This window comes from Thalassophryne amazonica, chromosome 12, assembly GCF_902500255.1.
Source record: "Thalassophryne amazonica chromosome 12, fThaAma1.1, whole genome shotgun sequence".
Classification (NCBI taxonomy): domain Eukaryota; kingdom Metazoa; phylum Chordata; class Actinopteri; order Batrachoidiformes; family Batrachoididae; genus Thalassophryne; species Thalassophryne amazonica.
Window position 1 is genome coordinate 77,319,350 of NC_047114.1, and position 23,711 is coordinate 77,343,060.

General features: G+C 42.0%; 1 protein-coding gene across 5 annotated transcripts in view; it reads left to right on the plus strand.

Annotated features, from left to right (window-relative positions):
- Positions 1 to 23,160, plus strand: part of greb1l (GREB1 like retinoic acid receptor coactivator) — a 170,699-nt gene extending 147,539 nt beyond the window's left edge. For all 5 annotated transcript variants that reach the window (XM_034183874.1, XM_034183873.1, XM_034183876.1 and 2 more), the window contains exons 22-34: positions 222 to 454; positions 628 to 1,193; positions 4,609 to 4,723; positions 4,841 to 4,987; positions 8,893 to 9,032; positions 11,258 to 11,419; positions 12,783 to 12,987; positions 13,288 to 13,450; positions 18,175 to 18,396; positions 18,470 to 18,611; positions 20,232 to 20,432; positions 20,814 to 20,952; positions 22,371 to 23,160. In XM_034183874.1, the coding sequence (XP_034039765.1) occupies positions 222 to 454; positions 628 to 1,193; positions 4,609 to 4,723; positions 4,841 to 4,987; positions 8,893 to 9,032; positions 11,258 to 11,419; positions 12,783 to 12,987; positions 13,288 to 13,450; positions 18,175 to 18,396; positions 18,470 to 18,611; positions 20,232 to 20,432; positions 20,814 to 20,952; positions 22,371 to 22,534 (2,599 nt within the window). In that variant the 3' untranslated portion in view covers positions 22,535 to 23,160. The remainder of the gene's footprint in view (positions 1 to 221; positions 455 to 627; positions 1,194 to 4,608; positions 4,724 to 4,840; positions 4,988 to 8,892; positions 9,033 to 11,257; positions 11,420 to 12,782; positions 12,988 to 13,287; positions 13,451 to 18,174; positions 18,397 to 18,469; positions 18,612 to 20,231; positions 20,433 to 20,813; positions 20,953 to 22,370) is intronic.
- Positions 23,161 to 23,711: the final 551 nt, after the last annotated feature.

A 23,711-nucleotide genomic window follows, 5' to 3' on the forward strand; every position in this document is an offset into this window, starting at 1 on the left:
CTTGTGTAATCTGCAAATGTTATGGAGTAGAAGCATTTTAAGCTTCCTCATTATAGTGCCCTATGTTTATTGGCATATCTTTGTTTTACACATTTACATGTCTACATTGAGCCTCTTTCTCTTTGTTGAAGTTTTTGAAACACCAGCATTAATAACGTCAACATTCAAGATCACGTCAAAGCATTACAACACTTTTCATCTTCATACTTCTTTCCTTTTAGGTCTCTGAAATATAGCGACCTGCGGCTGATTGATTCCAGCTACCTGACCCGTACAGCTTTAGAGCAGGAGGTGGGTCTCGCCTGCACGTACGTAACCGTAGGAGTTGTTCAGAACCCCAAGAAGGCCATGGCCCCTCAGGATGCAGACGGCGAGAAGGTTGCAGCCAACTTCAATGATGGAGATGAGCTGGAAAGGCCACAGAGCAACGGCAGTGCTGTCACCAGAACATCGGGTGAGAATCTAGATTTTGGGGTTAAAATGGAACAGGCACAAGTTGCAAGAACAGCAACATCTTAAAGAAGACAGCAGGTTTTGTATGTCTGCGTTTAACATTGAGCATAAATGAGGCTTGTTAGATAGTCGTCAGATGTTTTAATAGGTTTTTCTCTTCGTTGCTCCTCTCAGGTTCTTTGACAGAAAACGGTGTCAGTTCATCTGATGCCGCTGACTTGTTCCAAAAACCCTCCACTTCCACCAGCCTCCCTGAAGGTGCTGTCACTATAGACGAGAGCACGATGACGACGGCATTCAAACAGGAGTGCGATTCCCCGGGAAGCCAGCTCTCCTCCAACCCCGCCAAAGCCTCCAAGCCATCTCCATCCCTTTACTCCAGTTCATCCTCTTCCTCTCCATGCCCGTCTTCCTCATCCACCCAGAGGCCCAGCCAGTCCACGCAGTGTGCTTGGGACGCTAAGCCAGCTCGGGTGTCACCGCGGACCATCATCATGTCACGAGCGGCGTACAACCTGCTTGCCGGGGAGTCAGGGAGACAGCTGAGTTCCTGCTCTTTGTTGCCTCATGCAGATGTGTCCTGGAGCACCCCACTGAGGCCCATGATCACACACGACTTCCAGGGGGCAGAGCAGAGCAGGTACTACCGCCAGTGGACCATCGCCAGACAGCACCATGCTGATTATGGAGCACCATCTCTGCCACATCCAAGGCGTTTGCTACTCAGCGGTCCGCCACAGGTAAGAAATCACAAGTTGTGCAACCCCATCGGTACATTGTGTAATGGAGAAGGAATATGTCAACATTTTAAAAATTCTACACTTTGTGGGGGTTTTTGCAATTTGGAATGATATTGGGCATGGACATAAGGTTTGCAGAAAACACTGCCTACCAGTTGGGGTATATCCCTGGTAGCTGCTATGCACAGAATCATATATGGTTTCCGTGGAAAGTCAGAATGTCATATCACCCTTATTTAATTCCTCTTTGTCTGTGGTTTGTTGTGTAAGGAATCCATTTTGGTTATTTTTTGTTTCAAGGTCATTTTCAAGGTCAGAGTCTATTTTCAAGGTAATACGTAGCCAAAGCCATTAAATACTCAACGATAGATAGAGACTTTGCCATTTGTACTCACACGCAAGGTTTGGGTACATTGGAATGGTAGTGTAATCAATACTGTTTCCTTCCTGAGCTACTTGACATCAACTGTAGACCTAATAAATGGTACACAGAGATTTTGAAAAACTACTACAGTTGTCCATACATAGAGTGAAACCCAATGGGTAGAGTGATATAGATTTTGCAGCCTTGAAAGGCCCCCTGGTGGTGATGGCATGAAGTAATGTACATGCATTGCTAAGTACATACTTAGTGCATTAATGTACATACATTAGCGAAGCCTCCTTCACACATGCACAAGGGTCAACAGCAGACTCCGGCTCAAAAGCACTTACAGGCACCCTTACAGGCAACCATACAGCCACAGTGGTGGAACAGCGGCCGCACATTGGACGGCCCGGTCCGTCCAATCTTTCCTTCTACCATTCCATTCCCAGCCCAGTGTACTGGCATCTGTAGTCTCAAGGGTTTTGGAGAAGGACTTCTTCCAGTCAAAGGCTGCAGTGTGCAGGGAACACTTATCATGATGGAATAACGGGGAAGTGATGGTCTAGTGGTTAAAACTGTGGGCTTGAGGATCCTCAGTTCAAATCCCCAGCAGACCGGAATCCGTAAAGGTAACCCCCAAGTTACTCCCAGTGTGCAGTTGAGCGCCTTAATGGGCGGTGTGTGTGTGTAAATCTTAATGTGAGGCAGCATTGTAAAGCACTTTGAGCATCTGATTAAGATGCAAAAAAAAAACCCTATATAAATGCAGTTCATTTATCATTCAATAAAATGCACTGGCTCAGGGGACTTGAGTCCAGGGACTTGTTTCTATGCATGAGTCCAGAGCTTGAGACCTCAAATGTGCACCGAGACTGAGTCTTGGGTGATGGTGACCCAGATGTCAGTGACCTCAGAAAAGGTGGCCCATGCATTTCATGCAGTTTTCTTACCAATTCCAAACATCGCTGATACCATATCGCACCCCGTGAAAGTAGAGATGAAGAGGAGCACATGGCATCACTGAACACTGATGTTGTGGATTGGAATATCTTTGTACCATATATTTTTCCAGATTCAAATCTGATCTATAGCTTAGCTTGTGGAAAAGATTGATCGCCAGCCATGACCAATGCACCATCCATTGTCCTGCCTAGGTGTGACCCTCCTTGGCAAAATGACTCAAGTGTCCAATCAACCTTATGTCAGCTTCCTCATGGTGGCACAGGGACGAGGCTGTTCAGTCAGTTGGTCTGTATCTGATTACAAGGTCAGCCTTTGTTGGGAAGAGGTTGTACTGTGAACCAGCTGACGTTGCTGACTGATGAACTGAAACTGTTGGTCTTCACATTGACAAGGTTTGAGAAACTCCTGCCCTTTGGCTCCCTTTGGCACAGGTATCTCACTCTGCTTGGTGTACTATTTCCAGTCTCATTGCACTATTAATCATCTGGCTCTCCAAGGATGCCAGTCCACTTCTAAAGCACACGTGCATGCTGGGATATGCAGATGTGTATTACGGCCAGCAGATCGAGTAAAACCACAGATATCCCTTTGGCTGCTGTAGAGCACCGAACTCCTGGTGGACAGCCAAGATTATATGACCTGGTTCCTGACTGTAGCTTGGCTCGATCAGATACTATAGCCGCAGATTCAAGCTGTTGCTTGTGTTTGAAGAGTTCATCTGTGACTGCATCAGGATGTGCTTGTAGGGACATGAACAGCTTGGTGACATGAGCTGTACTCACCTTTGCAGATCTGTAAGTGGCCTGTTTCCAGCTCAAAGGGCTTTGTTTTCACCACACACACGTCCAGATTTAGAACACCTTGAAAATCAGTAACATTACCTCAAATTTACCTTGAAAACCTTGGCCCGAGAATATGGAATAACCTGACAGAGGAACTCAAACGTTGTCCAAATATCAATCAGTTTAAAAAGCAATATAAAGATATGATGTTTTCAAGATACAGTAGTGTTCAGAACAATAGTAGTGCTATGTGACTAAAAAGTTTAATCCAGGTTTTGAGTATATTTCTTATTGTTACATGGGAAACAAGGTACCAGTAGATTCAGTAGAGTCTCACAAATCCAACAAGACCAAGAATTCATGCTATGCACACTCTTGAGGCTATGAAATTGGGCTATTAGTAAAAAAAAAAAGCAGAAAAAGGGGTGTTCACAATAATAGTAGCATCTGCTGTTGACGCTACAAACTCAAAACTATTATGTTCAAACTGCTTTTTTAGCAATCCTGTGAATCACTAAACTAGTATTTATTATATAAATATTATATATTATTATATATTCTAGTATTATCATTATTATCTAGTAATGCAGTTGAACCTCCTCCCCCACCATTGACGAGCAGAAAGTAAAGGCGTGGAAGGTACACTCTGACAGCTGCAACACACAGCTAGTATCTAGTATTATTATTATATATTCTAGTATTATCAACTTTTTAATCAAAGTATGCTGTTCTTCTGAACAATGTCTTGAACGTCCCATTTTCTTCAGGCTTTCAAAGAGAAAAGCATGTTCAACAGGTGCTGGCTTCATCCTTAAATAGGGGACACCTGATTCACACCCGTTTGTTCCACAAAATTGACGAACTCACTGACTGAATGCCACACTACTATTATTGTGAACACCCCCTTTTTCTACTTTTTTTTTTTTACTAATAGCCCAATTTCATAGCTTTAAGAGTGTGCATATCATGAATGCTTGGTCTTGTTGGATTTGTGAGAATCTACTGAATCAACTGGTACCTTGTTTCCCATGTAACAATAAGAAATATACTCAAAACCTGGATTAATCTTTTTAGCCACATAGCACGACTATTATTCTGAGCACTACTGTATAAGGAAAATTCATCCATATCTTTTTTGAGTGGAGCTAAACAGAGCTTATATCACTTCCTCTACTGAAATCAGCTGGGTATTATTCAGGAAATTGTATTTGTACTGAAGGCATTGAAGACAATCAACATGATCATCATTTACGGGTAAATGTGCCATCGTAGAGTTACAGGAATATTTCTGTTCCTTTGTTAGGTTGGAAAAACTGGTGCATACCTGCAGTTTCTCCGTATCCTTTTTCGCATGCTGATCAGACTGTTGGAGGTGGATGTATACAACGAAGAAGAGGAGGGGGCAGAGGAGGAGGATGGTGAGGGTCACTGACATGTTTCTGGTCTTCAGCCTTCACCTATAAAGAAAAACACCAGAAAAATGAACTAAATGGAAGACTGTTGTTTTGTTTTTTCCCTTTTTATGATTGTGACAGATGTGTCAGAGGTTACGACTCCAGTAAATACCCAGTGGCCTGACATTGAAGAAATTCGCAAGATGCCCTTTGACCCCTACCCCCGGGACCCAAAGTTTAGGAGGGCGAGTCCTGTTTACTCAGAAAAGATGCCAAAGTTCATCAAAGGTCAGCTAAGAATAATGTGTAAACACAGCACAAACAGTCAGATCCGTATGTAATTGTACAGTGACACAATGAATGAAACCGTTAAGATGCGCTTTTAATGTGGACTTTCAGCTTTAATTCAAGAGGTTTAACAAAAATATGGCATTCGGTATTTTTATACACCGTCCCGTCATTTTTGGGGGCCATAAGTAATTGGATAAAGTCCATCCATCCATCCATCTTCTACCGCTTAGTCCAATTAAGGGTCGCAGGGGGCTGGAGCCTATCCCAGCAGTCATAGGGCGTGAGGCGGGGTACACCCAGGACAGGACGCCAGTCTGTCGCAGGGCCACAAACAGACAAACAAACACAGACACACCCACACGCACACCTAAGGACAATTTAAAGATTCCAATCCACCTAATCCACATGTCTTTGGATGTGGGAGGAAACCGGAGCACCCGGAGGAAATCCACGCAAACACGGGGAGAACATGCAAACTCCACGACCATCACGCTGTGAGGCAACAGTGCTAACCACTAATCCACCATGCCGCCTTGGACAAAGTCAATTTTAGGATTGTTTTTAATACAAATCATCATTTTTACAACAGTTTTTCTTTAGACACAGCAAGGGATGGATACAATACTTCATTTACATCAATCAAGATGAAATACAAACTTTAGACAGTTCTCAAAATGCAGCTTTTTTGTTGTTACAACATCCATTGTACAGTTGTGGAGTAAAGGAACAAAAACCATGGAGACCTGCTTATGTGTCAGCAGTTGTGGGCACAGATAACCAAAAAATTAACTTTGATAACAGATAATCAGATAACTGAAAAGTTATCTTTGATAAAGATGAACCGATAAACCACCCAAAAATGTATCAGAAATTACAGATAACCGATAACCAATAAATTCCAGTGTTGTCTCCGGTACATTTGCAACCACTAATAAGCTTAATTTGAGTTTTAACACCACGATCACATTTGGAAGCATAAAAAGCGACAAAAGACCCAAACAATGAGTCAGCATTTCTATGTTTGAACATGCTTCCCCCTGCTGGAAGCTACATGGCTACAGCACTGAAGCACCCTGAGAGCAGCCACAAAGCCAGCTCTCTACCAATCACAATGCTCCGGTCAGGCGGAGGTCTTGAAAAATAAAGGCATCCTGACTTATGGTTTTGTGTGAATACTGATAGAATAACTCCATTAATGTCAATTCTGTAATTTGTACAAAGTTAAAATATAACATATATCTTTTAATGTTGAATAATGCACTAATTCTGAGGTTTTGTAACAAACACAGACAGATCGCAAAGGATTCTGGGTAATAGTGCCTCTGCTAAACACTGATTGGTTCAGTCATTCATTATGTAAACAATACGTTACTGTGACGTGTGTCATGTCTTGGTGTTTACAGATAAATGTGCTTTTGTAAAATATTCCATTTTTTATTTGTAAAAACAGCCATTTTTACGGAGCCCTGGAAGTGTCATCGCAAAATGTTTTGCATGTGGAGAGAATGTGCGCTCATTTTATTAGTGCTGTGCACACGTTTTATGATGTTGTAAAACGTGCACTCAATATTGTGTTGACATATAAATGTTGGCTTTACACTGTATGAGTTTTGGCCCTTTTTCAGATGATTTTTCATTTGTGCGAGAATTTTTTGGATCGAGTTTCAGGTTAATCGCGTGTCCTGCATCGTGTAGTGTACATGGAGTAACAAGGTGCGTTCAACATCTCATGACCACCTCCTGATCGCCAATCATATGGTAGAATGAAAATCAAACCTGTTTGATATTATTCTGGTCAGCCGTTGTGAGGTTATCCTGCTGCTGCAGAGCTACAAGCATCCAACCGCTCGCACTGTGCATGTGCAAACACCGCAGAACTGTCTTGTAATGTTTTTTGTTGTTGTTGTTTTGTTTTTAAACTTAATTTGTAAAAAAAAAAAAAAAAAGCCATTTGCAAAGCCAAAAAATTGATTTGACAACATCAACAACAACCATCTACTGGTGCCCAGACGCTTAGTACTTAGGGCGAATACTGCCATGAACACTACTGGCCAGTAGATGGCAATAGAGGCCTTGAAATCTTTCCAAAACAAAATTCCAGATAATCCGTGTCTGCTACATTTAAGATGCGTGGAATTTAACAAACGCAAATACAATAACGTCTGTAAACCCAGAGAATATATTAACGAGAGTTTTAGGCACTAGAGTTTAATGCTGCTGTCCGTGGAGCCTGAACAGAGTGTCTGAAATGCATTTGTCCTGTCTTGAACGTACTGAGATTACCCTGTCCTACCCATAATGCACTGCTGGGCACAGCATGTGCTCACAAAACCTTAAAAATTAGCACATTACTTTAACACTAAAACATATATCTGATATTTTCACGTTCTAAAACTTCAGACATGACAGTAATTTTAAATAACTTGTCCAAAATGAGTTTGGTTAAAATTTGAACCATAAGTTAAAAATGTATGCCTCTGGATGACTTGGGTGATATCGCCAGCGTATCAGTATGGTGTTAAAGAAAAAGATTTTTTTGGGGACTAATGCTCCTTTGCCTGCAGAGGGTAGAGTGGTTTTTCCTGAATGTAGCTCTCTCCTGTTTGCAGAGGGTAGAACTATACATCTGTTAGGAAACTTTTAACAGGTAGGTCTTAACTGATTTTAAGTTTTAAAAATATTTGCTGCTGTTCAACTTGGTTTACTACGTTATTGGTCTAAAAGTTATCAGACGACAATTCATCGGAAGATAATTAGCCCGATAATGGTTTTTAAAGTTATCTAAAAAGATAATCCGATAATGAAAACATTATCTTCGATAATTATCTGTTATCGGATTATCGGAAGTGTGCCCAACACTGTGTGTCAGTAACACTCAGATTGGATGCTAATTGGTTGACCATTAATATCACACGATGCAGCATCACAAATAGACAGAAGACTGTCATAGACTGAATATCCCAAGTCACTGTGCCAAGGCATATTTACTCATATGACCACCAACTAAGCAAAAATGGCATAAACACAAATAACACAATCAGAATTCAACACATTCCAGCCAAGCTGCTGTTACTCCAAGGACCCTGACACAAGCAGACAAGACATCTTTCACGCCACACCAACAGTTACAATCCTTTCTTTCTTTATAAAGAGTACAGTAACACAGTAATACATGACACACCTTAGTAGAGAAGCTTGAATCTTCGACTGGACTGGGTTGCTTGACGTGAGGACGTTTCGCTTCAAATCGCAGAAGCTTCCTCAGCTAAAATTCTTGCTCTGGAAGTCTGACTTCTGTCTGACTCTTGTAGAGAAGAATAAATAATAATAATAATAAATAAATAAATAAATTTTTATTCTGGAAACCACCTGGACAACTGAGAGCCTACACAGAAACATGACACACCTTCCCAGCAAATCTACCAACAAATCAGTTTCTTCTTCTCCTTCAGCCATTGCACATAAAAAAGCAGAGCCAAAGAATCTATTTACAACATTCTCCCCGTTTGGTGAACCTTCCGCAGTTAAACCACCACCCCTGCCCTCTTGTGAGATACGTTATGCCCTCAAAAACAAAAATTTGAAATATTTTGTAATATTGGTTGGGGTCAATATGGTTGAAGAGCCTGTTGCTCTTTGGCAGGGGAATGCACTCTACTGAATGCCGTCTGGTGTCCTATATTTTTACTTTAGGAGGTCGTATCTTGTAATGGCACAGGTGTTAACTGTACCACAGTAATCACTTCAGTTGTGAGGTCTACGAACTGACCGCGGCATTCAACAAATCTGTAAATTAAAAGTTTACTTCTGCATATCCATGAGGTGGAAGAAGTGTGTTTTTGACATTTATTTCTGCTTGTGTGACTGTTTACTGAGTCCGGAGTTTCACTTTGTACGAGCAGATTTTAAGCAAGAAGGAGAGAACGAGACAGAAGCCAAACGACAGACGGCGTCCATACGTCTGAGCAGGTTCGCTGCTCACAATGCCTTTCATCACTGCGAGCAGTGTCACCACTACTGTGAAGCGAATCCCGCCACACAGGTGAGCGATCCAGCTGCCACAACACACCTTTGTGTTCTTATTCACATTCATATATTATAGAAATAATCTATATTATAATAGCCAAGTGGCCTCTGTTTGCGTGCATGCTTGTTATGGCTTTGATCACGGACAAACCGGGGAGAGTTGGCATTTGCCGTTTGGCATGCTTATATATTTTGAGTCAAGGATGAAGGCTGCATAAACAGAAAGTTGATATGACAAAATTGGAGAAATGAGAAATTCTATCTAACCAGTAAACAATGGCTGTTGCGCTGCAATGCACCATGGGAATTTGGGGTTTTAAATGTTGTTATTGTGGTTCATGTTATTTTAACAGTGTTGTTCGTGTTATTACATCCACCAAGGACGTAATAAAGTCATCGGCGTTTATTTGTTTGTCTGTCTGTCTGTTAGTAGGATTACGTCAAAACTACTGCACAGATTCTCACCAAATTTGCACCACAGATAGATATTAGGCCATGGAAGACTCCATTATATTTTGGAGGTGATCCAGATCCGGATCACAACTTCACTTTATATAGGCTTTGAAGGATTACATCAATATTGCTTAATGGATTTTCACCAAATTTTCACCACACATTGGTGTGAGGCCTTGGAAAACTTCATTAAATTTTGGAGGTGATCTGGATCTGAATCTGGATTCCGGATCAGGATTTCACTTTGTAGACTTTTAAGGATTACGTTAAAACTACTTCACGGATACATCATCATCACAATGTAAACTAAGCTCAGGAAGACACTATTTTGTTTCAGCTTGTGAATTAAATATCACATTGCAACATCTTAATCAGTCGGACCATTCTGGAGCAGTATGCAATTATTGCATTGCGTTGTGGAATCCAGATTTAGGTAAAGTCCAGGTCATGGTGAGAATTACATTTATTTTATTTTGAGTCCTCGTCAACCCTTTGCGGACATCAGAAATCTCAGATTGCTCTTGATTTCTAGTTTTTGAAGTTCAGTTGGTTTAGTCAGTTTAATTAAGTGTCATGCTGCCGTTACCATACGTGAAAACTGTAGTGCGTTTGATGTCTTCCACCACCGTCTCTGTTTGTTTGTGTGTAAAAATGGAAGCACCTGCTTGTGGCAGAATGCGGAAAAGACAAAAAGCTCTCCCTGCGTGTGTGCATCCATGCGTGTGTGTGTGTATAAATTTGAACATAGACAAACTGGGGACAGCTGACATTTTTTCATTAGGTATGCTTGTGTATTTTGGGTCAAGGATGAACGCTGCGAAAATGGAACATTGATAGGACTAATATTTTTGGGGAAACTATGGATATTAGCTAACGTTGCTAATTACATTCTGGATGGTGGTGAGTGATTTTATTTAGTAAGCTCATTGTAAGTACATAATAGTTGTAAATACATTAATAAAAATACATGGATGACACAAGAAAGTGAAAACACGTATTTCCATTGTAGTACATTTAAAAATCAAATCACAAAATAGAACTAACAGTAAAATAAAATAATAATACTGATAATAAAAATAGTAATAAAATAGTGTGTATATGATAACAAGAACCTAAACAATTTATAAATACATTAAGACAGTGAATTGACATTAAAAATTATGTTATTAACAGGAAATAAAAGGGTTGAGTTCTTCTAAAAACTATTGAGGTCTAAGATCTAAAGTTCTAAAAACATTCTGGACTCATACGCCATTCCAATTCATTATAAATTATACAAACTTTGCATAATTTACTACCACCCTTGAAAAAATGTCAGCTAACTGTTTTATAAATACTACCCAATCTCGAGCCCATGGATCCCCACAGGCAACGCACTAGTGAATGTTTTTGAGTGTGCCTCGTTCAATAGAACATTTCAAGTTTCACCTCATGAAATATTCTTTCCATTGCAAGAATGAAAAAAAAAACATTCATTATTTTTTTGAATTTACACCTAAAATAGATCCTTGTCATTTGATAATTTATTCATTTATAAACAAGAGAAAAGAGACTTACATTTTGGCATGTGTCACTGGTCCAAAATTGCACAGTAAATTGAACCAAAATGGCAAATGGGACAAATGATCAATATCACGTGACATACAAACCACCAATCAAATGACAAGGATCTATTTAGGTGTTACATAATGTCAACTGACACTTCACACCTCAGAAAAAAAACGATGCTGTGCAGCTTTTCTGCTCTGCTCATGAATGCAGCTCACCTGCATGTCATGTGTGTTGCAGCTGTCAGAGTGTACCTTCCACGCCTTTACTTTCTGCTCATCCATGCTGGGGGAGGAGGTTCAACTGCAATTTGTCATTCCCAAATCCAAGGAGCAGCACTTTGTCTTCAGTCAGCAGGGAAGCCACCTGGAGAGCATGCGCCTGCCTCTGGTCTCCACCAAGGTCAGTGTACTGCTCCACAGAGGTCATCGCCCCCTGCACTCTCATTCAGATGGTGAATTAGTGATTGCTGTCGTTTGCATCATTAGCTTTGCTGCCGGTTTTAGCCGTTATATATCATTTTGAGTAGATGTTTTTAATAATACAAAACGCTCGCTCAGATCACGGAGGCAAAAACAAAGATGATCAATTGATTTGGTGAATTAACATTTCATTTGTGACTTACAAGATAATATTTTTTCTTGAGACACCATGTTAAGGGCCCCTTCACACATAGTACGAATGTGGTCGAATTGTGCATGAAACAGGAATTGTATGTAATACGTGTAAAATTGTAGCTGCCTCCAATGCCTCGTACACCTGTTGATACAACTATTTGCACACACCAGCAGCTGAAACACAGAGTGTGCCCTGTGAGTGGCCATTCGATCCCTCTCACAGCAGGTGTCGGCCAAATTCCAGGTGACACACACGAACATCCAACACGGCTCACTTGACACTTATAAAATGTGTAGTCATTCGTGCTGTTAGCATGAAAACAGTCAGCAGACGATCACTTTCGAGCTGGCGGTGAAAAGTGCCCCCACGACTGTGAAGTTGCCAAGTATGCATGTGGCATGCCAGAGTGTTGGCTCCCCCCACAGCACATATGGACGTGTGTTTCGCACGCTCTCACCCTCCCAACGTGTGTGGTTTGCGCGCCCCGCCGCATGTCCTGTGAGCGCCCGGCACCCATGTCCTGTGAGCGGCGCAGGACTATATGACAAGCCAACAGTGCGAAAAATATGCCACTTTCAGTCACGTATCAGCAGAAATACGCTGTAACAAATGCCGTTTGGTTGGTTAGCCATTTGGTTAACGCTTTTTCTCTTTTTAAAAAAAAAAAAAAAAACATTTATCTGCTTGTTGATTTTAGCCATTTCAGGCTCCTGTTTAAAGACAGTGATTGTAATGCAGTGGTAAAGTTTCCATCTGGTAATCAGAGCTTTTGTAAATTGCAGGTTCGAATCCCGTGAGTGGCATTTATTTTTTATTAACCAGGGTTATTTAACTGCGGGGTTCTGTATTGCATCCACTTTTATTTATATCAATCCAGTGATATTCACTAATTATACAGCTGATTTTTATTTTATTGTTCTCTGCATCAGCTTACGATGTGGTGCACCACATCCTAGCTGTTCGCACTGTCTTCCTGCTCGCACAACACCGTCGCATGCATGACACCATCACATGCACAACACGTCGCAGTGGGTTCGTTCATGCCTGCCCGTCAGCCTGATGTTTTTGTGGTTCGCTTATACAAGCTGTTCTGCTGTGATTTGCCCTGATTTGTACTTATTCGTACTCCTTTTGTGTTGATCTTTAGGATCCTGACTTGTTGAAGAGTCCAATCTTCACCCCAACAACAGGACGCCAAGAGCATGGCCTGCTCAACATTTTTCACGCCATGGAGGGCGCCGCCCATCTGCACATCCTGGTAGTCAAGCAGTTTGAGCTGACTCAGTACAGGAAGTATTGGCCCAACCACATCCTGCTCGTTCTGCCGGCGATGTTCAACAGCACTGGAGTCGGTGAGTTTAAAGGCACAATGCGATTTTAAGGAGATTTAGTTTTCACCCGTGTTTCCCAGCTAGTTAGAATCATGTGTAATATTACCCAATAATAAACGGACAAACGGCTCTGAATCGACAATAATAACCCTGTCACTATCTTGGGTGGAATAAAATGTTCCTATAAAATATTCCTTGGATCCTTTCCTGTTGGTTGCATCTCAGCTGTGACAAATTAGTTTTGAAATCAACAAACAAAAAAATGTGAATTCCTCACAAGGATATTTATTGTTATGTTATAAAGTTGTGTTGACTTTTAAGGTGCCGCTCGCTTCATGATCAAAGAGCTGTCGTACCATAACCTGGAGCTGGAGAGGAACCGTTTGGAGGAGCAAAGCGTCAAGAGACAAGACGTATGGCCTTTCATTGTCATGATGGACGACTCCTGTGTGCTGTGGAACGCCCAGTGGCCACCAGACAGCAGGTAGCATCGTTTGGCATTTTGGCATTCGTTACGTTGAGGAGATGAGCACACACCGTTGAACACCAACCAAGTCTGGTGGTCAGAATTCTGACTGATTTACTCTCATTGCATTTACATCACAATACTGTATAGTATAGACAACAAATGCCCAAATTATTTCCTTTGAAAGCCCATAAATTAATGTGGGTGGAGAACGAGAACCAGCAGCCAAAACTACATGTTGATGTGTAAGTTACATACATACAATTAAAGGTACAGTGGAATTAGCCCACTGCTAATGTTTGTTTAAAATCTAATATAAAAATTTAAAGTAATAAAATTATAACACTTTAAATAACTAATTTATTTGTTTGCAAAGAGCTTGTCAATTGTGATGGGAGGGCAGGTCAAATGTTATCTGTGAACCCCAAATTGGACAGTCCTATAGGTCATTGTGATCTAAACTGAACTTGATCACATCATCAGTCGGGAAAGTTACATTTTAATTGATGATGTCATGTCACTGCTAGGTTTGTTGCTCAATGTGCAGTGACTGAGCCTTGGACCTCAGAGTAGAAAACAACAACATCAGTAGGTTAAAACAGAGTTGATTTTGTCGAGCAGAAACTGTAACACAGAATATACAGCAGTGGACGTCCATACAAACGTCATCCAGGTGGAAGCAGACTGAATGGAAGGTCAAGAACACAGGAAGACAGTCCAACAGCAAACAGTGTCCATGAGGGAAGCAGCAAGTGACTAATCCAGAAACATGTAGAGGGTCAGTCCACAGCTAGCAAACATATCTGTCTAACAGACCTGGATGCGACAGGCAAAACTCAGGAAACACGCACAGGCAGCATCAGATGGCAGCTGTAGATCATACACATCAGAAAATAAATGCAAGAAACCCAGAATTAGAGTAAGATAGTTTGGTAATTGAGTGATGGGCTGTAGACTGTTAAATAGCACATGAAACAACCAATTTGGAAGACAGGAAGTCACTGAATAAACACATGGAGCAGATGTCAAAACAAGAAAACAAAAGAATAACTAACAAGGAGGCAAATTCTATAATGCTGCGTTCACACATAACGACTACAAGTCACGAACGCCACGAAGTATACATTCTTGGCCACTGATCACGAATGTGATGATTTGGGGTGGAGGCATCAGGTGTCGTCAGGAACTGCTGCAACCTGTTACCACATGTTCCGAATAATGGCATGTGTTGCTGGCAAATTATCGGGAACCATTATGCACGGTCAAGAATAATGTTCTGCGCTGTTGCGCACTGTTCAGCACTATTGTGCGTAACAGTGCATCAAGTTCTGTCACGTTGTGAATGAGGCAAATTGTCTCCACACACACACACCCATATTCATCCATCAGCTGCTGAACAATTCAGATCGCTCCAGTTTGCTCCTCAAAATCTAGATTAATCCACAGCAGAAGAACTTTGCAACTGCATGCTTAGTTTGGCTCTGTGCCATGGAGTGGCGCAGAGAGAAGGATGAGATGGAGAGAGCCAGATGTGTGGCTTCACGTGGCTCTCATCTTGCTCGTTTTCCCAAACATCAGGCACAGCAGCAGCAGGTGGAACACCTGCAGGAGCGCGCTGATGAGCACTGAAACGAGATGGTGCAGCAGGGTTTAATTGTGCACACGTCAGAGAAGAACGCTGTCACGCTCTATTAAGGATCCCCACTAATCAAGACGGATCAACACACTCAGTTGCGACCTCCACAATATGAGGGTGGTGCGTGACATTCGTGGAAGATTTTTTGACAGCCAAAAACATGCTCCACAAAAACATGAATATCGTGCACCAACACACATTAATAAGAAACCTATTCAGATGCATAAGTCACATTAAGAATGTCAGGAATGTGCCAAGAATGACGCAAATATGACATTCGTAATGCGTCCTGCCTATGTGTAAACGGAGCACAAGGCCTTGTTCAGACTGCCAGGAAAAATCTGATTTATGTGCTTCTCCCATTTGAACCTGATTTTATACTGCAAGCCCGAACAGTCAAAAATCACAGGAAACCTGTTTTCAAATCGTAAGAAGTATGAAATGCGACGCAAAACACATTTTTGCCCATCAGTTTTGGTCTGAATGCTCAGATCAAATTCCTGGTGTGCTGTGTGACTTTTCATGCCACGGGGTGAGCTGATGGGGGGAGCTGTGGCAAGAGCTGCACTGAGAAATGTACACTCCCCCACTGCAAACAGTCTGTCCCGCTTCACTGTCTCTTTATGCTCCAATCAGTTTTCAAAGAGCCTCAGTAAAATCTAACATACTTGTTTCAAAAACAGAATGTGTTTACAAGGACATGTTGTCCAGTGACAGCCTTTGACCAGTTGAAAGAAAGAGACGGAAAGAGAAGAGCGAGAGAGACACACATACACAAAAGCTCAAACTAACGTAAATAAATGCACCTACTCTGGTGCAGTCATGCTTCATATGCATGGTGTGATATGGCTTTGGTATGAGAAAGTAGAGCGAGAGATTATGTTTTTTTTTTCCTACCCCAAATATACCACTCCACGTTCCGCCCAGATGCCATTCTGGGTGCTGTGCCATTATTACAGCAACCAGTGTGGATCAGACCTTACTACAGGATGCACAGATCAGATCTGGCCACTTCCTCTATATAATGTGGACAGTCAATCAGTGAGATTAGATATGAAACAGATTCTTGATCAATCTGATTTGACCTCGTAGTCTGAACATTACAAAACTCTCATGAACAGAGTACACAGACCTACACCATGACATGGTGGTGCCAGTACTTGTCTTCTGATTCCATAGCATCAAATGGATGAATGCTCGGCAATAGGTTAGACTCATTTCCGGTGGAGGTTGGCCACCGCCAGGGCTGCGCCTAGTCACCAATCCTGTTTGTGATATGCATAGTTGGGGGGAGGAGGGTTTCCAGTTTGGTGGGCTCAGGGTCTCATCACTGCTTTTTGCGGATGATGTGGTCCTGTTGTCTTCATCAGCCTGTGACCTCCAACATGCACTGGATCAGTTCACAGCTGAGTGTGAAGCGGCTGGGATGAGGCTCAGTACCTCTAAATCTGAGGCCATAGCTCTCAGCAGGAAACTGATGGATTGCCTACTACTGCAGTCTCGCCCCAAGTGAAGGAGTTCAAGTACCTCCGGGTCTTGTTCACGAGTGAAGTGACAACGGAGCATGAGATTGGCCGGAGAATCGGCGCAGCAGGGGCAGTATTGCATTCGCTCTGCTATACTGTTGTGACGAAAAGGGGGCTGAGTCAAAAGGCAAAGCTCTCAATCTACTGGTCAGTCTTTGTTCTGACTCTCACCTATGGTCACGAGGGTTCGGTCATGACCAAAAGAATTAGATCGTGGGTACAAGCGATGGAATTTGGCTTCCTTTGCAGGGTGGCTGGTGTCTCCGTTAGACATAGGGTGAGAAGTTCGGTCACTCATGGGGAGCTCGGAGTAGAGCCGCTGCTCCTTCGCGTTGAAAAAGGAGCCAGCTAAGGTGGTTCAGACATCTGGTAAGGATGCCTCCTGGCTGCCTCCCTAGAGAGGTGTTCCAGGCACGTCCATGTGGGAGGAGACCCCAGGGGGAAGACCCAGGACTAGGTGGAGAGATTATATCTCCACACTGGCCTGGGAACACCTTGGGATCCCCCAGTCAGAGGTGGTCAGTGTGGCCCAGGAAAGGGAAGTCTGGGGTCCCCTGCTAGAGCTGTTGCTCCCGTGACTCAATCCCGGATAAGCAGTTGAAGATGAGTGAGTGATGAGTTCTTCATAAGTCAGTGTTTGAGAATAAAGTGCTGGCCACTTGAAAATCCAATATGGCAGCCATATGACATTTGTTACCCTGTAACGTGACCACTGAGCATGACACATGGTGCAAAGTAACTATTCATTTTTAAAGCCCTATTAACTCAACCAATAATTTGCATTACATTTTACAAAAATTGGAGCAACTTCAACTTTTGACTCTTGTACAAACTGAAATTGACCTTTCTCACCATTCTTAAATGGACTGCATTTATATAGCGCCTTTCCATCTGCATCAGACACTCAAAGCGCTTTACACATTAATGCCTCACATTCACCCCGATGTCTGGGTGCTGCCATGCAAGGCGCCCACTAAACACTGGGAGCAATTAGGGGATTAAGGACCTTCCCCAAGGGCCCTCAGTGATTTTCCGGTCAGGCTGAGATTTGAACCGAGGATCCTCTGGTCTCAAGCCCAACACTTAACCTCCATCACCTCCCCCTTTCCCCCATTTTTAATGTTTTTACTCCATAACATTCAGTCAAAGATTGTCCAAACTATACCTTTCTGGAATCTTTGTGATCAGAAACATAATGTGTTATAACTTTAAATATGATTGGAGCATTTTAAAATTTTGACCCGTGTAATTCTTCATTGACCCCTACCAGGCCACCATATTAGATTTTCACGTAGCAAGCACTTTTTTCTCAAACACTGATTTATGAAGAACATTCCTGCCAAATCTGATGCTTGTATCACCATGTGAAGGATTGTTTCAGTTGGGTGGACTAGATTGTCACAGATTAAGTGTTTTATCTAAGGACACCACCAGGTAGAACTACCTAATGATTACTACAAAGTAGTTATAATTATAGTTTTCCAGACTACAAATAGCACTTCATGAATGGGAATAATCTATATTTTTCAAACTGGCCTATTCATTGCATCCTCTCTCTTTTTTTTTTTATATTGTCACAGTGAAATTTCAGATGGACCCATCACCAACGTTTCTCTAAAAATGGTTCTGCAGCATATGGAATCTACACCTAAGATTTCCCAGTATGCGATGTGCGGCACACGCAAGTGGAACAGCAGCCTGGCTCACAGGCCCCCCAAGCTGCCCTTCAGCCGGTGTCACCTCCACGACTTCGTCATGCTTAATGTGGACCTGACGCAGAACGTCCAATATGATCTTAACCGGTAAGCCAGCAGAGGACTGTGGCTGTAAGACTTTCATAGGTGTGCACATTATGGTTGCGATTTGTTGTTTTAGGTATTGCTGTGAGGAGGTGGACTTTAATCTGAGGGTGAACAGCAGCGGTTTGCTGCTGTGCCGCTTCAACTACTTCAGCTTGATGAAGAAACACATTCCAGTTGGGGGCAACAGAGGCTTTATCGTCAAACCTAAACTTGTGGTGGGTATCTTATTCATACAACACAGACTCTCTGTTCAATGTTTATCCATTTTGGCCGTAGTTCCCGGTGCTGTTCCATGAATTTTGTATTCCTGCAGTATGAAATATGATACAATGCTAAAATACCCTCAGTCATATGAGCACTGTGCTCTTTATAATTTTTAGTTGTGTAGTTAGGGAATAACCCTGTTGTGTCTGACGATTTACGGACGTTAATGCTGGATTTTACAGTTGCAAATTGAATTTTAAAACAGCTATTTGTGACCGTAATCCAGCATTAACGTACACAAATAATCAGACACAAGGGGGTTATTCCCATTCTAATCTACTTCCAATGTTTGCACGGATCCGTGTCGGCCACTGAGGGCTACATCTTAATTCGCATAATAATATAGTTTGGTAAAAATGTTATGCAGACAAAGGGTGTGGTCGGCTCGTCAGAGCTTACCGTGGCAACAGCATCTTCATGCCAAACTGGAATTTCTGTGAGCAGAATCCATATCACTACTTTTTGTGTGGTATCTTAAATTAATCCATTTCGGTGTCATTGCTCTGCCAGTTGTTTGTTTTTTCTTCTTCTTCTTCTTTGCGTTTAATGGTGGTTAGCAACCTCTCACTCTCAGCAACACGTGCGGTCAGGGTGTGAAGTAACACATTAAATGTGAAACGCTTTTAATATTTTGCCACCGTTTACGCAATATTTTATGGTCTGAAATCTCACACGATTAACAAATCAGATCTGCGGAAAAAATGTAATTGGATTATAATTAATTATTAAGATCCTATTGTCTTACGTACAATTTGTACATGTTCAATAAAGCCCCTCAATCAATCATAAACAATATTTACGTTTTAAGACCGGAAGTTGTGCAAATCAAGGAATATTTGTAGATCACCCTCTGTGCATTTGCAGGTATTAATGAGACAAATGTAACTCCATTGGAAGTTAGTGGAAGTTAGCATGCATGCTAATATCTGCAAAATGTCTTGTAAATGACTCCATAGGTGTTATTAGGTTCCAAAAACAGCATTTTCAATTTAAGAAATGTATTTCTCGCTAGCTTTTACATAATATATGACAAAGAGGATATATTTACACACAAACTAAACTGAGTTTTACAGCTAGCTACTAGCTTGTGATGTCACCATGTTAACGTCTGCAAAATGGCTTATAAATGATTCCAGAGGTGTTATCAGATTTCAAAAACAGCGTTTCAGTTTTAGAACTGCTTATTTCTCATTTGCTTTTACATAATATGTGAGAAACATGTACATAAACACACAAAACAAATCAATTGGAGAGACCAGCCCCTGACATCACAGTGCAGCTCTACTCTGATTGGCTGTCATGCCCGCCACTCAAAAACAAAACTGAACAGATTGAAACCGAATGTGACATTTAATCTCTTAAAATACCTTTTAAAATAGGTCAAGGTTACCCATCTTTGAATTTGTCCAAGGTCTGTGTCCCAAGAAAGTTCCCTGTGAATTTGAAGACTCTGGCAGTAATAGGACTGGACTTGTGCTGAGCACAGACAGACAGACGGACAAAAAGCCTTTGCAATACCCGTTGGCCATATTTGATGGCCTCGAGTAAAAACTGTTTTCTACTCTCTCTAGGAAATCAAAAACCCGACCCCAATCAGCCCATCCCAGTACGTCTGTGCCCCAGACAGTGAGCAGACCCTTTTGGACGCCCCGGCCCAGTTCCTGTTGGAAAAGTTCCTGCAGAGCTGCTGCTACAGACTGTTCCCGAAGGCTGTTCAAAACAGAACCAATCCGGTTCTGTCTATCGACAGCTACCTCAACATCAGCCCAGAGGTGAGATCTTCCAGGTGGTTGATCGAAAACCCGGGAACGTAATCCTGTGAAAACCCACAAAAATGTCCTCCTTGACTCTATAGTCAGCATTGTAGTTAACAAGTTTAGAGACATCTGCTTTTTTTGGAAAATGCCGATCTACACCTCTGCACAAACGGACGCTAATGATGCATTTTGCACTTTAAGATGCACTTGTGCATGAGTAGTGGTAATCATCTGCTCACGCTTCACATTTCTGTTATTATGCAACGTTGCTTGTTTTCATGGTGCGTTTGCTCATGTACACGTGCATGCATAGCAAAAGTCGCCCTGAATCAGGAGCTTCGTGACTCTCTGTGACATAATGCACACAGTCCTAATGTTTTCTTGCTTTTGTCCCAGATTTCTGTGTGCTACTTCAACTCTCGCCCACACTCCACCAACCTGAACCATCAGGGCCTGGTGTTCAGCGGTCTTCTGCTTTATCTCTGCGACTCCTTTGTTGTCTCTGGACTCCTCAAGAAATTCCGCTTCCTGAAAGGTGACTCATCATTATAAACACATCTGTTACCGCCGCCATGAAGCCCATGTGATCACCAGCATCTGTGTGTTTGTTTATTGGCTTCATTCACACAAAACAAATTAACAAATTTTAATAAAACTTGGTTGAGGGGAGGTGGTTTGCCAAGAAGGAACCATTAAAGATCTGGACCAAGCAGTGGACCCTGACTTTAACGCTTGATGGTAATCTTCGGTCCTGGTTACAGGATCACAGCAAACACAATCTAAGTTCAGTGATCAGGATCAAAGCTTATCAATCAGGGTCAAAGGTAAGGGACATGGTTAAAGGTGCATGATCAAGATCAAAGAGGCATGCTCTGCATTGCAGGTCAGCAATCAGAAACAAAGTTTAGAAATCTGGATCAAAGATCAGGTTCAGAATGAAAGGTAAGGAACATGGTTAACGAGGCATGATCAGGATCAAAGCTGAGTGATCGGGATCACAGGTCAGCAGTCAGAAACAAATGTTAGCAATCAGGATCAAAGATAAGGTTCAGGATAAAAAGGTAAGGAACATGACTAAAGAGGCATGATCAGGATCAAAGTTGAGTGATCAGGATCACAGGCCAGCAGTGAGAAACAATGGTAAGCAGTCAGGATCAAAAAACAGGTTTAGGATCAAAGGTGAGTGACCTGATTAAATAGACATGATCAGGATCAAAGTTGGGTGCTCAGTATCACAGGATCAGGATCACAGATTGGCAGTCAGAAACAAAGGTTAGTAGTTAGGATCAAAGATCAGGTTCGGAATCAAAGGTAAGGAACATGACTAAAAATGCATAATCGGGATCAAAGTTGAGTGCTCAGGATCACAGGTCAGCAATCAGAAACAAAAGTTAACAATCAGGAACAAAGTTCAGTTGCAGGATCAAAGGCATGGAACATGACTAAAGATGAGTGCTCTGTATCATAGGTCAGCAATCAGAAACAAGGGTTATCAGTCAAGATCAAAGGTAAGGAACATGATTAAAGATCCACAGTCAGGCTCAAAGCTGAGTGCTCAGGATCACAGTATCAGGATCACAGGGCAGCAATCTGGATCAAACCTGGGTAATCAGGATCAAAGGTGAGTTTTCAGGATAGCCTGACTTGTTGATCCATATTCATACTTTTTCCACAACAAGATCATGATCTCTGCCTGGTGGACAAAAATGTTTTTTCAGACTGTCACACTAGAGTGGACTAAGGATTGTAGGGTCTTTACTAGGTTGAATCTGAAAATCCTGTTGAAAAGCTTTGGCGAGGTTTTGGGGTCATGTCTTATCCTGTGATGTCATTCTGGATGCACAAATGCCTGCATCCTTAAATTGAATAAAAACTGCTTAATCACACCAGCTTAATCCTTGTTTTGAGATCAATAGTGTTCTGGTTTAGTCTGGATCCTGATTATGTCCACAGGCGCCACCCTCTGTGTGATCTGCCAGGACCGAAGCTCCCTGCGTCAGACCATCGTCCGGCTCGAGCTGGAAGACGAGTGGCAGTTCCGCCTGCGGGACGAGTTTCAGACGGCCAACTGCAGCGAGGATCGGCCTCTGTACTTTTTGACCGGGCGTCACGTCTGAACTGGGACCCGCCCACAATCACCTGCACTACTGCAGAAACACCAATCAGAAAAAGACATTTTGATTCCAGATCAGTCAGCAATCACAATTCTTGTCATTCCAACGGAAGGTCAAAGAAAGTGCAGAAGAAGATCCGGGCAGCCACGTGAGTGGATACGCGGTCACCCAGCATGGCTGCGTATGCACCTGTAATCCCATGGTGCACTGCACCAGGCTGAGACAGATAGATCTTTACTCCACAGACAGTTCTACTGAGACTTTGCTGTGGAAAAAGCACAGCTGACACTGACATTTTTTTTGTTTTGTTGTTGTACTCCCACAAACACGGATGCTTTCTGATTGATGCTGTGACTATGTGATGATTCTTTGTGTGCGTGGACCGTGCAGTATGTCCCATCCTGGATATACCTGTTTATCTCAGGGTTTTAAAGGGGTGACACTTTTCTTTTCACTCATCGCCTTTTTTTTGGCCTTCACTTTTACATCAGAACCTGTGTCCCTTTTTACTGTGCCTCCAACACCTTTTGAAATTCACCTATAATAAGATTGTTGTTACAGAAATCTAATCATAGAGGTTACCAGTTTGTAACGTGTGCATGTGACTTTTTGAACTTTATCAATTTGTGCAAACAGGGAGGGTTTTTTTTGCCCATGTGCCTTTATGGGCAGGGACATAGCCACAAATTTTATGGGGGGGTCCACACTGTGCACACTGTTCATCCACAAGGTGCCACCATCATAGGCATTCCTAAACAGCGAATCTTTTTTTTTTTTTTTTTAAACAATTGTATCAGTCACTATTTAAAGACAATGAATCATTTTCTGAACCAAAGAATCCCTGCTGGGCACTGCATTTTTGCCATCGTACACCAATTTTTTTTTTTTCCTGAGGCAAGTGTGTTGAAATGGTGACGTTTTCTGAGTCAATCTATCTCATTTAGTGTTTCATGATGGCGAATCATGTTCTGAAGCAGTTGTTTCTTTCACTTTTTCAAGGGTTTCCAAACTGAAACATTCTTGATGCAGTTGGTTAATTTAACATCTTCAATCAGTGAACATTTATTTTTAAATGTGGTAAAACATATAATTGAAAAATAATAAACCCAGTCATTATGTCTATTACATTTTTAAAATTAGATATTTTGGGGTAATTTTTTGACTTGATTACAAAATAGAA